The sequence below is a fragment of the Gadus morhua genome, chromosome 7 (assembly GCF_902167405.1).
Source record: "Gadus morhua chromosome 7, gadMor3.0, whole genome shotgun sequence".
Classification (NCBI taxonomy): Eukaryota; Metazoa; Chordata; class Actinopteri; order Gadiformes; family Gadidae; genus Gadus; species Gadus morhua.
The window spans coordinates 7037415-7051270 of NC_044054.1; the positions used below are offsets into that span (position 1 = coordinate 7037415).

Consider the following 13856-nt stretch of genomic DNA (forward strand, 5'->3'; position numbering starts at 1 on the left):
TCTGTCCACAGAGACTCCGGATGCTTCTGTGCGCCGGGCTGAGCGCGTCGAAAATAAATTAACCCTGTGCGGCGCTTGGATTCCTTTCAGCTGTAAAAGGTCTCGTGATTTATGTTGACCTGTTAGTTTTTGTTTAAAATAAATAAAAGGATGTTCAACTGTGTATCCCTAAACATGACTTAGGTCAGGGAAATAAGTACATTTAATGCAAATTTAGTCGTCCAAAAGAAGAAAGGTGAGTTTGAATTTAAATGTGCATCTTGACAATTACGCACCGGCCACAAATATATCTTGACCTATTTATATTATGCGAAATTATGTGCAATTTTAGCAATGACGAGTACACTAGTATGTTGTCTGGTATGTTGCATAAAAACAAGAGTAAGGACAATAGTTTATTTTTAAAATATGCTGTTTCGTCCCGCACGTGTGTTTCAAACGTCCGGACTAGGCGGGGCGTTTGAAACAAATGTCTACTAACGTTCAAAGTTAAAAAAACAGCTCGATCATCCAACATATGTATTAAATTTCACCTCTAACTAAGAGAACACACCTGTGAGTTGTTGATCACATGTTAAAATTATTTGTATGCGTAACGTCATCTTTGAAAAAGACGTTTAACTGAAAAGTGTTTCAATCGACCCGCCTCTCCCCTACTATACAATAATCTGAGGTCTCCGATTGGAGTTCTCCCTGCGTCTCCCTTCATTCACTAAAGGTCCGCAGAGAGAAGTCCACTGAGTGGTCAGGAGTTCTTACACACTGAGATTGGCTTATTGAGGGCAGCTGTCAAACCAAACGCTTTTGTTAACCAGATGGTAATCTATTGATTGAAGTTCCCTAAGATGTCATAAACAACCCATAAAGGGTTGAGGCCGTTCCTTATCACATGCACTTCTGCGCTCCCCTGGGGATCAAGAAAACAGACCCACACCAACATAAAATAGGAGTTTACATTTTAAACAACCCTGCAGAATGACGGTTGACAAGAACATACACGGAATTATATACAAAACCTAAATTCATAAAGAAAAACGTAACATGTAGATTAACCATCACACTCAGGATGGATTATGGATAACACTTTATCCTACTTATTTATTCTAATGTAAGTATTGCCGATTATTAACCCTAGATTATGTGATCACTTTTAATACAATTTTTGGTATTAGTTACCCCTCAGGAAATATCTAATTTGTGTTGGTATTTACGCCTCATCAGGTCTGAACTCCAATCTCACTGCCGCGCTGGAGTGGGCGTGGCCTATCTGAAGTAGGCGTGGCCGGTGTGACGTATTGGCTCCGCTTTCCTCACCTATCTAAAGGTGCTGCCACCTGTGGCTGGAGTAGTTATTGCAGCTTATGTGTTCGATCCTGCTTCCTAGTGGCTATGTAAGGGATAATGCCCGACGAGGTGTCCATTATCAGGAATTAATGGACGACGTGGAGGCGTGAACCGTCCGACGCGAAGCGGAGTACGGTTGCCTCCGCGAAGTCCATTAATTCCTGATAATGGACACCTCGAAGGGAATTAACCCGCTTATACCACGGTCACTTGACAACGTTGACCCAATTAAGGACATCAATTTATATTTTCATGCGTTTAACAATCCAAAAATAACGTTTTCCACAATATATAACTTTGTTTCCCTGGTTACGCCTGAGGGTCTGACTAATACCCGGAACCACAATTACACGCCCGTTAGGTTCTCATGCAACGGAAACGTTGTTCACTCCTCCAGTAATTAGGACGGACCATAGCTACGACTTTAGAACGGGAGGTAGCGGGAGGTATTATAGTCCGCTCAGCTTTGTTTTGTTTCCCTGGTTACGCCTGAGGGTCTGACTAATACCCGGAACCACCATAACACGCCCGTTGAAACGTTGTTCACTCCTCCAGTAATTAGGACGGACCATTATAGCTACGACTTTCTTGAGGCTTGCAATCATAATTCATGCCATTTTTCATGCTGACTGGATGTAGGCATATCGTGCTTTTTCATGTTGTAGTCATGGCTGTCAAACAATGTCGTTTTAAATAATTAAAAACCATAGGTAGTACGTTTTTATTTAAAAGAAACATGTCAACAATTAACATTAATAACCTGGAAATCACATAGGCCTAAATAGAAAAAAACGTAGGCCTAATTAACGGGGGCTTAATCAACTTAAAACTGGGCCCTATGTGTTACAGACTAGCCGTTTTATTTTAAATTAAATTTGACTTTTCCATTTATGGTGAAATTTGATAGCGTTATAGGCAGGTCCGGCATAGCGGCCTGTGAAGGAGGGTGTTTGACAGCATGGGCACTGTTTCTCGGGACATTTGATGACAAGACGTGGCTCCATTCTCATCTCTCCTGCACTGACGGGGCCCAGTAAGCACGCAGGCTGCTCTCGCATTGATGGCCAGGCTGTCACCGACATTATTTGACGACTCTCCAGGCCGGCGTCTGAGAACTGACCTACAGCGGTGCTTCGGAGGCTGTGGTTTGTGTAGATCTGTGAAAGACCCACCTGAAATATAGAATGACGGGATGTTTATTATATTATGGGGATGGAGGGAAACTATTTAGTAGCTATGGCCTAATACAAAATTATAGCCATAATCACCTCTTCGCTGATCCTTTTTAACATGTTCCCGAGGTAGTGGACACCCATCGGCTCCCGGGCGTACCACACGCCGGAGGCCAGGGTGCGCTTTGGGTGGAGGTAGAACGATTTGGCATCTGATGGACAATTTGCAATATATTTTTTGAAACTTTCCACCGGACACAGCGGATCCTCAGGCCTGGCAAACCGAATGAACCTTTTCAGGTTAATTCGGGTCTTTGTGATTCTTGCTTTGAGGATTGTGCGCCAGGCTGACATATTCAACCCCATCCTCGTCTCTCTGGAGGATGAAAGATGACATGGATAGCTCCCGGGTTCCCTCCCTGCCACGCCGAGCCAAACATATTTGGATGTTGAACCAGACTTTTCTGACCAGGCCGAAGGGCGAATCAGGAGACAGTGCAGTTGAATATTTAATAAGTTCGAGGTCCGACTTGGAGATACAGGGATGTTGGCGGCTGGTATCTATACCACTTTTCCTGTACCGTTTAAGTACAGATTTAATCACGGCATTGCTGGTCCTGAATCTGGTGTCAGTTATAATATTGAAGCCAACTATATAACGCTTAATTCCGGCTCTCAGACTCCTTAGGCTGGCTATGCTGTACTCCCCTCCTGTCTTGGTGGACTGGACAGCGGCATAAAACTCCCGCAGAGTCTCATTAAGAGCATCAGAGGTGTAGTTTACGAAGTTGGAGTCCATTCGTTTTTGTTCAAGAAAGTCTCTCAGTATATTAACTGCCCATTTTTTATTTGTTTTTGGTGTTGATCTCATCTTTGTCATCTTCTATTTGATTTAATTCTCCCGGTGTTAACTCCTTGTGCCGTTGCTTTCTTTTCTTCTTTTCCATTTATTTTTCTTCTGCTGCATCCCAGTCATCCTAGTGAAATCACTCATTGTTACTTTGTTGCGGTGTTGCAATAAATTGTAAACGGCTTTGACTGCGGTCCCGTTGCTATGGTTACTAATTTTAGACATACGCCAGCTAGCGCATTAATTGAGAACGGTAAACAGACAATAGGCCTATCTCACAAAAATCGGAAATGACGTCACACCGGGTAAACATTCTTCCGGCGAAGTCATTTTTGTGTTGCCGTCAATGCAAAAATTGATTGTTTCTTCGCCACTTCCCTGGTTGGTTTTCCCAAATTGCGATTCGAAGATTGTGGAGTCACACTCATTAACACCACAGTCCAGGCTGAGAAAGGGGTACAAGTTTTTTGTGGAGGAGTTCGTACACAATTATCAAGGTAAGTGGTCCAAGGTGTTTTGTTGTCAGTAGGCTACTCAATGGCCTTGCTCATTCATGTTTTGTGATGACAAGCAAACCATGTACGATCCATATAAATCGTCAGAAATATTGTCTGTGTGTGAAATGTGTGTAAAATGATCATATTTGTTATGTGTAGACTATAATATTATGAATATAATTAGCCATGGTGGCTATGAAGTCTCCGTGTGTAGCATTAGCATTTTAGCATTAGGTTAACCAGGATAGGTTTAGCTAGTTATTTGCTGACCCGTTTTTGTCCGATCAGCGACATATTATTAACATTATGTATATGCTCAGTGTCAAATATAATTGATGGAAAGGTGGTAGTGAGAGGTAGATGCAACCGCTCGATGAGGAGGAATGAGGAGCCCCACATACTACAGGTTTCTGCTGAGTTGGCGCCCGTTGGCCCTAACTCAGTTGCAGTTTTCCTCTTCTTCTGAAGTTCAGATAATTTTCATTGTTCTTTCTTACAAACAGTACAGTAGCGTGCTTAAGACTTGGCCCACCTAGCTTGCTGCAATGTTGTGGCTGTACAGACCTATGTTTTTTTCTGCCTCTTCATTAAGGCACAAGCCGTAAATAAAGGAAATGTGTTCAGTACATTAAAAGGACAAACATCTAGGCTAGTTCATGTTATAACATTGCTAAAACAACAGATGTAATGGTGGCCCAAGAGTTTTGCATGGAACTGTACATGGCTTTTCTGCTGTTGCAGACTCCTTGCCAGTTTCCAATGGCCTTATATCAAGGTCCTACCTACTAAGTTCAGTAACTCAATTATTATGGTGTTCACAGATCACCCTGGAGGCTGTTGGACAACTGGGTCTCTCAGAACACAGCTGTAGCTGTGCTGCGGGCAAAGGCTTCTGTAGCCATATAACCGCTCTGCTCTTCCAGACAGCGCATTATGTGCAGCTGGGCCTTGATGTGGTTCCACCTTCCCTGGTCTGTACCAGTCAACCACAGGTGTGGCATCAACCTCGAACACACCAGTGCTGTCGTGTCCTCTGTTCAAATCATACACTTCAGTATTTATCTAGAGTATATGAGCATTTCCTGAATGACTAAATTTTTTGTTGTTCGTTTCAGGGAATCCATCCAGAGGCTGTGAGTGACCTGGTGGTGAAGAAACCCAAGTCGGTGGGGAAGAGTCAAGTCCACACTCTACAGAGCGTATGCTGGTAGGACATTTGTTTTGCAATTTGCACTCTGTTAAACTTGCTCATTATGACAAGATGCATATTAGAATATATCTGTTATCACTACAATAAAAAAAAAAACAGTCCATTTTTATTTGACGTTTCCTCTAGGGCCCCTACCAGAACAACACATCTTGGTGTCTGGAGCAAAGCTGAGTGAGATTCACCCTTGCCCTTTGATGTCCCACATCCTAGAGGGAATATCCAGCTTGGAATTGGTACCCTCTCAGCTGTGCTGACCTGGAAGATGTCAGCAATGACCTGTTCTTTAAGGCCAGTTGCTACTCTACAACAGTAGATGAAAAACTCATCAATGACTGGAATCTTCCTTGAAGGGCTTGGTGTTGGAATCGCCTCTTGTCCAATCCTCTGTGCTTTGCTCCAATAAACAATATATTGTGTTGAGGGGCAAACAGACTCCCAAAACACTTGAAACACTTCTTGAGATGGAAACCGAGTGTAATATTTGATCAGACACACAAAATCTGTTGAGGACAGTTTGTGGCCCCATGGACATTTCTTGCAGCCTTGCCTCCAGCTCAGCAATATACTCCAGGGCATCATCCAGTGAATCTACAAAAAAAGAAGACAAATCAGTCTTCATTACCATTCATTAGTATTCACGCTTTATTTTTATTGTATTGTTATTCTGTATACTTAACAATTTATTTATATTATTATTTATTTATTTGTACTGTTTTCTGTTTTTCTTTTTTATATATTAACAAGAGGTTAAATGTTGAGTGTTGTACATAGAGAGCAAAACCAAAGTCAAATTCCTCGTTTGTTTGCAAACCTGGCCAATAAAGCTGAATCTGAATCTGCATTAATATGCAACCCCAGTTTAACAGTATGTCTGATGGTGATTGAATGTTTTAACGTTAACCATGCCGTGTTTGGCAAAAGTATACAATAGCCCAAGAAGTGTTGAACACAAATAACAGACATAACAGCTAGTTAGCGCACATCTACTTACCGGCAGGGGGGTGTGTCGCGTAGTCATGTTCCCCGGTACCTCTCCGGTCCGTTTGTGTTTTGTCCTCTCCTTCAGCTTTTCGAGCTGACACCCGTTTATACATGGGTGTTTTATTCGGGGCTGTAGCACTCCCGTCGTCATAATCAGCCGCTGAGAAATGCCGACTACAGACCAGTGTACTCCCCTTCTGAATTACGAAATTAACTCCTTCATCCCGTATGATCGCCCTGACCCACTGCTGTATTGGGTATTAGTTGGGAAGTCGTGGAAATGTAAATACGGTTGTTTTTGTTTTGAATTGGCGCATAGAGGTACACAACAGAAGCTTTTGTTTTTGACTGCGCCATTGTCAAATATCATGGACTACTCGACCGGAAGTCCCTTTACCCGGTGAAGGCAAAATCGAACGCCGAACCAGGAAGTTGTGAGATAGGCCTATTTGACGGAACTACTTGTCCAGGTGTCCGTATATCAGGAGTTAATGCACACCCTGCAGCCAATCAGAATCGAGTATTCCCGCAGACCGTGGTTTCAGTGCAGGGGTAGTGAGGGTAATGCAGCATGTGTGTTCGATCCTGCTTCCTAGTGGCTATGTGAGGGTAATGCAGCTTGTGTGTTCGATCCTGCTTCCTAGTGGCTATGTGGGGGCAGCTTATGAGCTTAAAATACGTAACAAATATAAATATAATTCCGGGAGTTGTGAAGGGCCCATGCAAGTGAACCGATTGTCCCACGCAGTGACGGACTGGACGGTCTGGCATTCGGGCAGATGCCAGAAGGGCTGCGGCCTCTCGTGGGCCGTTTGGGCCGGCATCAGTGTTCACGTTAGCCGGCTATAGCCGGACATTGGCCGTATTACGTATTTCTTCAAGGAAAGGTTCAAAATCCGGGATTGCTTTTAACTCAGTTTATTGTTAAAGTCTGCATGTTTCGGCATGGTAACTGGCTATGGAACGAAAGTCTAGGAATCGTGTAGAACACGTGTGAGAGATAATAACTCTGGCTACTATGGGCCACGGGCAGAGGCCCGTGACCCTTCGCGGGTGTCGCTGAAAATCTCTGGCCCCTTCACCTAGGCTGTGTCCCAATTCAGGGGACGCATCCTTCGAAGGATGCGTCGACGCCGATTGCGTCACAGCGACGCGCCAAGTGCTGTCCCAATTCCAAGGGTCCTTCAAATGCGGCCTACGAATGCAGCCTTCTTTTCCCGGATTTTAAGGATGCATCGGCTGTATCCTTCGCGGCCCAACGTATCCCAAGATCCTTCACGGCCCAACGTATCCCTCCCAAGATTCATTGCGCATTCAATCCAAAAAATAAAACAACAATGGCAGAGAATGTGGATTTGACTTTTTCATTTAAATGTAAGTATTTGGTTTCCAGTCACTCGAGTATTTAACGATACAAATGTTAAAATACTAATTTGTATCGTTAAAAACACAAATAAGTTATCCTTAAAACTTATTTCATTAAAGTAATAGGCAATATAAGTAAGGTAACGTTACAGTTAGTGAAGCTGTAACGGTAACTAAGAACACCCGTTAAGCCCTATAGTTTTAAATTTAAGCGGTCAAAATGGTTTTATTTACCGAAATTGGGGCGATTATATAGATAATTTGCTATTCTGTAACGTTAGATAAATGGACCAGCGCGAACACAGGTTGTGGACCCTGGTTTTCAGACCGTAACGTTACAGACGTTGGGATTGATTACACAGCTAACTTGGTTATTTTGCTATTTAAGCTGCTTTTGTTTGTTAGTGTAAAGTAAAACAAATTCTAACATTTGGTTTTGCTTTAGGGAGCAAGGAGCATACTGCTCAATTGATCAAACTCAGGGGGGAGAACGACGAGCTCTTCACCGGGGTGAAACATTCGGCGAGTGTGGCTTGGGGGTAAGGAAACAATCGTTTATTTATATCGTAAGTTAGTTTATAAAAATTATTATAGGCCATTTGTATATCTACATTTGACCATCTTGTAAAGGTTAGTTAAATTAGCCCTCATTGAAAAGCAGGACAGATACAACATCCACAGAAATCGTTTACTACGATGTCCTATTTTGGGTTATTAAAGAAAGACAAAAAAAAGTCACAGCTCGCATCAGTACTAGACAGCACTCGAAAAACACACAAAGAAAAAGGGTGTTTTGACATCTACTGGTTGTCTTATTATTATGGGCTTCATATAGGATGAGGGCTAATTTAAATGTAACCTTTACAAGATGGTCAAATGTACATATTATAAATGGCCTATTGTTAACATGGGCTATTAACATGATTGATAAATGTGTCTCTTGTTTTCTCTGATTAATAATCTCTCTGTGTTTAGGACAATTCTGGAGAAAATAGGCCTGCAGGGGTATGTGACTCCCCTGCAGGCAAAGAAAAAATGGGATAATTTAAAAAAAATATATAAAGTATGTACAGGTCATTTTAAATATACATTATTTGTTTTAACCATGCAAGTTAATAAACACTTTTGCTGAACTTTGTTTTGATACTGCTGTTGTTGTTAACTGCCATGATTGATTTCCTCTGCCTTAGGATTGCAAGTATCCAGGGTCAGGAGAGGGGGTAGGTGGGAAACCCACTGCTGCCACTTGGCCCTGGTTTGTCCTCATGGATGAGGTATTGGGACAGAGGCATTCCACCAACCCCCCTGTCCTAATTGCCTCCATCCCTGAGGACACACCAGGGCCAAGTACGGCAGTGGTGGATTTGGAGGTGGAGGAGAAGGATGAGGAGGAGAGCAGGTCCAGGAGGAAGTCCAGAAAGAGGGACAGAGAGGGCGAAATGTTTGAATTGATCAAAGAGGACATGAGGCTGAACAGGGAGGCAGAGGAGAGAAGAGCCCAGGAGAGCAGGGAGAGAATGGACCGTTTTTTTTCAATTTTGGAGCGTATTGCTGACAAATAATTTCAGTTCTGTTAACATTGTTTATTATTATTATTTAACTTATTTTACTATTTATTATTTAACTTATTTAACTATTTATTAACTAACTTTTTTATTAAATATTTATTATTAACTAATTTATTTGTATAAAACTTATAAAACATGTATAAAACAATAAAACTATTTACAACAAAACATTCATGTGACTATTTACAACAATTATTATAAAACTACTATATAAACTTATATATATATATACTATATACTTGGAAAACTACTATATACAAAAACATAATGATTCAGCAGAGCAGGGAGCCCCTGGTGGTGCTGCTGGACCCGGATGGGCTGCCACATTAAAGACTCTGGTGTCTCTCCTGTCAGTGGGACATCCAGGGGTGGTCTCCAGAGTGTGCTGGATATGCCTCTCTCCACTGTCCACCGCACCGAATGGGTTTGCAGGGCTGACTCAATCGACGGCTGCCATGTCACTAAAATATATTTGGAAAAGGGCAAGAATAAGAGTGCATACTAAATACTACACAACCTTATTTTGACAAAAGAAATCTTGCCACAAATTATTTGAACGGGTAAAACTATTCTACAAAACATTTTAAATAAATAGAAATAGCTTTTCAATTATATTACTTGCCTGTATATATTGGTGGTCAGGGGGGGCCTCCTCCAGGGCAGACACCTCTGCAGACAGCTGGTCCCGCCAGGGAGCACAACTGACTGCCTCCAAACCATCGCCCCCCTCATCCTCCTCTACATCGTCCTCAGGCTCCTCCTCTGGGGCCATGATGTCATCGGCCCCAAGGCAGATGTTGTGGAGGATGGCACATGCTGTTATGACCTGAAATGGTAAAGAAAATAAATGAAAAAATGATATATACCTCCTGAGAAAATAATAAATGTTTTTTTGATTTACTCTTAGTATTCTAAAAAATCCTGTTGAGTGATTACTTACGTGAGGTACGAAGGTGTGGTGCACCTCCAGCGCTTGCAGGAAGATGGCCCTGAACCTGGTCTTCATCATTCCAAAAGCACGCTCTATAATGGAGCGTGCCCTGGAATGATGCCAGTTGAAGCGCTGGGCTCCCACACCTCGCACTGGCCTCTTGTAGGGAGTGATGAGGGGTAGTGGGTGTTGGAGGCAAGGGTACCCGCCGTCTGCAAGGATGAAGTGCCCTGGAGGAGGGTAGAGTGACCTATACAGTGGGCTGTGGCGGAGGACTCTGGAGTCATGGACTGACCCAGGCCAGCCCACGTACGTATCAAGGAAGCGGCCCTGATGGTCACAAACAGCCTGCAGAATTATGGAGGAAAACAGTTTCCCGTTCCTGTAGCAGTGACCATCAGGGCCGCTCGGTGGCTTGATACGGACATGGCAGCCGTCGATTGCTCCCGCTGCTTTCCCAAAAGCGCGGTGTCTTGCCAGCCCTGCAAACCCATTGGTCACTGCCACCAGGTCTTCAGGGGTCTTCGGGAGGTGGATGACCTTAAGATAGGATAGGATAAGATCAACTTTATTATCCCACACAGGACATTTACTTGTTACAGCAACTCAAGAGTCAAAGATAGAGGAAATTAGTGATAAAATAAATATAAATATACTTTGTTGCGAATGGCCACCACCTCCTCAGTGACCCTGTGGACGATACGGTGGACAGTGGAACGAGGCATCCCGAACACTCTGGAGACCACCCTGTATGATGTCCCACTAGCCAGCCAGAATAGAAACACCAGGGTCTCAAAGGTGGCACCCCATCCATGGTGCTGGACCTTCTCCTGGCCGAGAAGGTCCAGCAGCACTGCCAGGGCCTCCCTGCCCAATCGGAAATCCGTTTTGATGTCCTGGCCATTAAAATAACGGTCCAGGACAGGAACCGTCGGATTGATCCTGCAGTACATGGGTCTGGGCTGTTTAGTGAAAGAAACAGAAGTAAAACTGTTGAACAATAGCTGGATATTAAGTGTGGAGAGTTTAGATAGATAATGCTTAAATATATATCTATCTATCTATGCAATAGTTATATATCAATATATATATATATATATATATATATATATATATATATATATATATATATATATATATATATATATATATATATATATAGTTAATAGTTATATATCAATCTAAGTTACTCAACCTTTATTTAGCTGATTAATGACAGAAACATTTTTTTATATTAATGTAAGGTTGAGACTATTTTAAATATGTAGTTATATTGTCAAAGTTCAATGACATTTACATTTACGCTAGCCATATAACACGATAATGTTAACAATACTGCTGGTTAAAAGTAAGGTAACACAGCTTTACCAATCTGTGGTCGTCTCTTGCTCGGAGCCGAAGATATATCCCCCGTCGGCTCCGGCGGTGAGTATTCCCCAACTCCTCCAATAAAAGATAAAAGATAAAAAATAAAATTTCTGGCTCCATTTTTGTTGGTTTCTTTGTAGGTTTATTGGGTTTCTTTGTTTTTTGTTTTTTCGCGCTGTCCGGTATAACTTCTGTTTACTAACAGGTCAGGTCAGCTGTCCGGAAATGCTCCGAAAGCTAGACCGTCCCATTTCTTCGGCCTTCGGAGTGTCCTTCGCGGTCTACGTAGACCGCATCCTTCGAAGGACGCGGTCTACGAAGGATGCATCCTATGAATTGGGACACAGTCCTAGTGTGCACAGTTAAGAGACCGTCAAGTGGGCGTGGCCTAGTGGGCGTGGTGGCTTCGGCTTCTTCAGGTGATGCCTTCTGTAGTGGAGCCGCCTTCAATAAGGTCTTGCTCCCCTAGTGGCTATGAATAGTATTTACGGCTTATATGTTTGGTCCTGCTTCATTGGGTCTATGTGTGGGTAGCTTAGATTCTTAAAATACGTAACAGCCGATTGCACGCACGCATGGCCGGTATAACAAAATGTAAACGGCCCACATGTCCGAGAAAAAAAAGAAAGAAGTTCGCATTTATGTATGAATTAATCAGTAGCATATGAAAACCAGTAGCGGTTCCTGGCCGAGCTCACCAGGGAGGCAAGCGCGAACGTGCATTCATGACACCCACACATGCATAAACATGTCACTCAGTGGCCACGCTGTTGAAAGCTGATTGGCTGTCATCACGCGAAATTCATGTCAAAGTTGAAATATTTAAACTCGAGCGAATTTGTCGCGGCACAAATCCTCGTGAACGCTCGCCTGTGCACGGCAAAAGTTTGGTGCAACAAACCAAAACTTGTCGCCGGTTTTGTCTCGCGAAAAATTCGCCCGATACTCGTCTCTACCTTCACTTTGTATGGGATCTTGTCGCCCCGTCCCGTCGGGCCTGATAATGCAGCAGGCAACACCCCACATCACCAAGGTCGGTGCTTTTTTTTTCAGATCCGGGTGGTTTTGCTGCGTTTTTCTCCAGGTCATCCAAGCAAACCGCTGTGCTTGATAAAGTGGTGGCACACAGACTTCCTAGAGCTTCATCAACAAGGTGGAACTTTCACAGTCGTGCTGTTAACACCATTTTTGAGCACAAGGACGACCTCCTGAAATGTTTTCGGACCACCAGAGAGAATAGTGAATTTGATTGTGATTGTGAATTTGAACTGTGAGAGAGGCTGGGGGTTTTGAGAGGATGCTGGAAGATGAAGATTTTAGTTTTTTTCTTGCATTTTTTCATAAGATCATGGCACATGTAGTAGACATGCTGTTTAACCAGCTGCAAAAGAGGAACATCGACTCTGTCTACATCACAGGAGTCATTCAGAGGTTCACCAACAGCATACAAGCTATCAGGTAGGCAATGTCATTTTTCACATTGACTGATAAAATGTCTATGATGAGAACAAACATTAATTACATGTCAGAATAACTCATAATTTTGATAATAATAACTAAGCCATTTTTCACAATTTTAAAGACATCCAGTTGGGATGAGCTAGTAAAAATGTATTAATGTAGTGACAATACACAGCTGGACTAATTGTATATCTCCAGCAGGTTTCTGAAACTGTAATTGTGCACAGCGACTTATGAATCATCTGTTTTGTATCAGGGACTCAGTTCCTCTATCTGTGCAGCAGCCATCCACAAAGAAACGGAAGGCCCCTAGGCCAAGAGGAGCAGAACCGGTTAGCTTCAGAGGTAAGCTGTAACATTGTTCTATATACAGGACATGAGGTGTTTTACTTTTGGTATCTTTGTTTGTCTTAAATTCCTGTGTAAAACAGTTAGCCTTTAAATATTAACTATTCACCATACAGCTACTGAAAAAAGCAAACACGCTAAAATGTTTAGATGTAGCTATTTCATATGTATGATATTTAACAATAAGCTATCCTTGTCCTTGTGAGATACTAATAATATTTACATGGTGATACATGAACATTTAATTCTACTGTTTATTATGTGTTTTTTTAAATGATGTATCATTTCATAGGTATGTGATACCATTCTGAGTCATGCCAAGGAGAGGTATTCTTTCACCAAGCACCTCATCAGAGCCACTCTGCTGCAAGGAGACTTGTTCCCCCAACACAGCGTAAAGTTCCCAGATTCATCGCTGGAAACCACTGTGGAAGCCTACCCCACACTGGACAAGGCCAAACTGAAGACTGAATTGTCCCTGGTCTATGAAAATGAAGAGTTCAAGGCTTGCAGTGGCGCACTGGACACATTCAGCAAGACATTCAGTCTTTTAAAGATTCTCATCACCACACCGATGACCACAGCAGAATCAGAGAGGTGCTTCTCTACTTTAAAGGTCCCATGACATGCTATGTATTCTTTAATATAGGTATTAGTGGGCAACTAACACAGTATTCAAAGACGTTCCCTAAATTCAGCCGTGGTGCAGTTACAGCCACTCCGAGCCAGTCGCACATTGAGCTTCCCCCAAATGCGCTGTT

At 42.7% G+C, this 13856-nt stretch overlaps 1 protein-coding gene and 1 long non-coding RNA gene across 2 annotated transcripts; one reads left to right on the forward strand and one right to left on the reverse strand.

Annotated features, from left to right (window-relative positions):
* The first annotated feature begins 7365 nt into the window (after positions 1-7365).
* On the forward strand, positions 7366-8153 carry LOC115547405 (uncharacterized). Its single transcript, XR_003977358.1, has 2 exons — positions 7366-7428; positions 7865-8153. It is a non-coding gene; the product is annotated as an uncharacterized LOC115547405 (long non-coding RNA).
* Positions 8154-8987: 834 nt separating this feature from the next.
* Positions 8988-10871, reverse strand: LOC115546723 (putative nuclease HARBI1). The gene is made up of 3 exons (XM_030360423.1): positions 10682-10871; positions 9928-10523; positions 8988-9813 (listed from the first exon to the last, which is right to left on the reverse strand). The coding sequence occupies exons 1-3, from the start codon at positions 10869-10871 to the stop codon at positions 9571-9573; spliced, it is 1029 nt and encodes a 342-aa protein (XP_030216283.1). The 3' UTR covers positions 8988-9570.
* Positions 10872-13856: the final 2985 nt, after the last annotated feature.

Excerpts from the sequence above, each read along its gene's own strand:
- LOC115546723 (XM_030360423.1), bottom strand. The coding sequence starts at position 10,871 with ATGTACTGCAGGATCAATCCGACGGTTCCTGTCCTGGACCGTTATTTT. Across the intron at positions 10,524-10,681 it reads GTTTCTATTCTGGCTGGCTA|TTGCTGTAACAAGTAAATGT; the intron begins GTGGGACATCAT and ends TTGACTCTTGAG. Across the intron at positions 9,814-9,927 it reads ACCACACCTTCGTACCTCAC|GTCATAACAGCATGTGCCAT; the intron begins GTAAGTAATCAC and ends TTACCATTTCAG.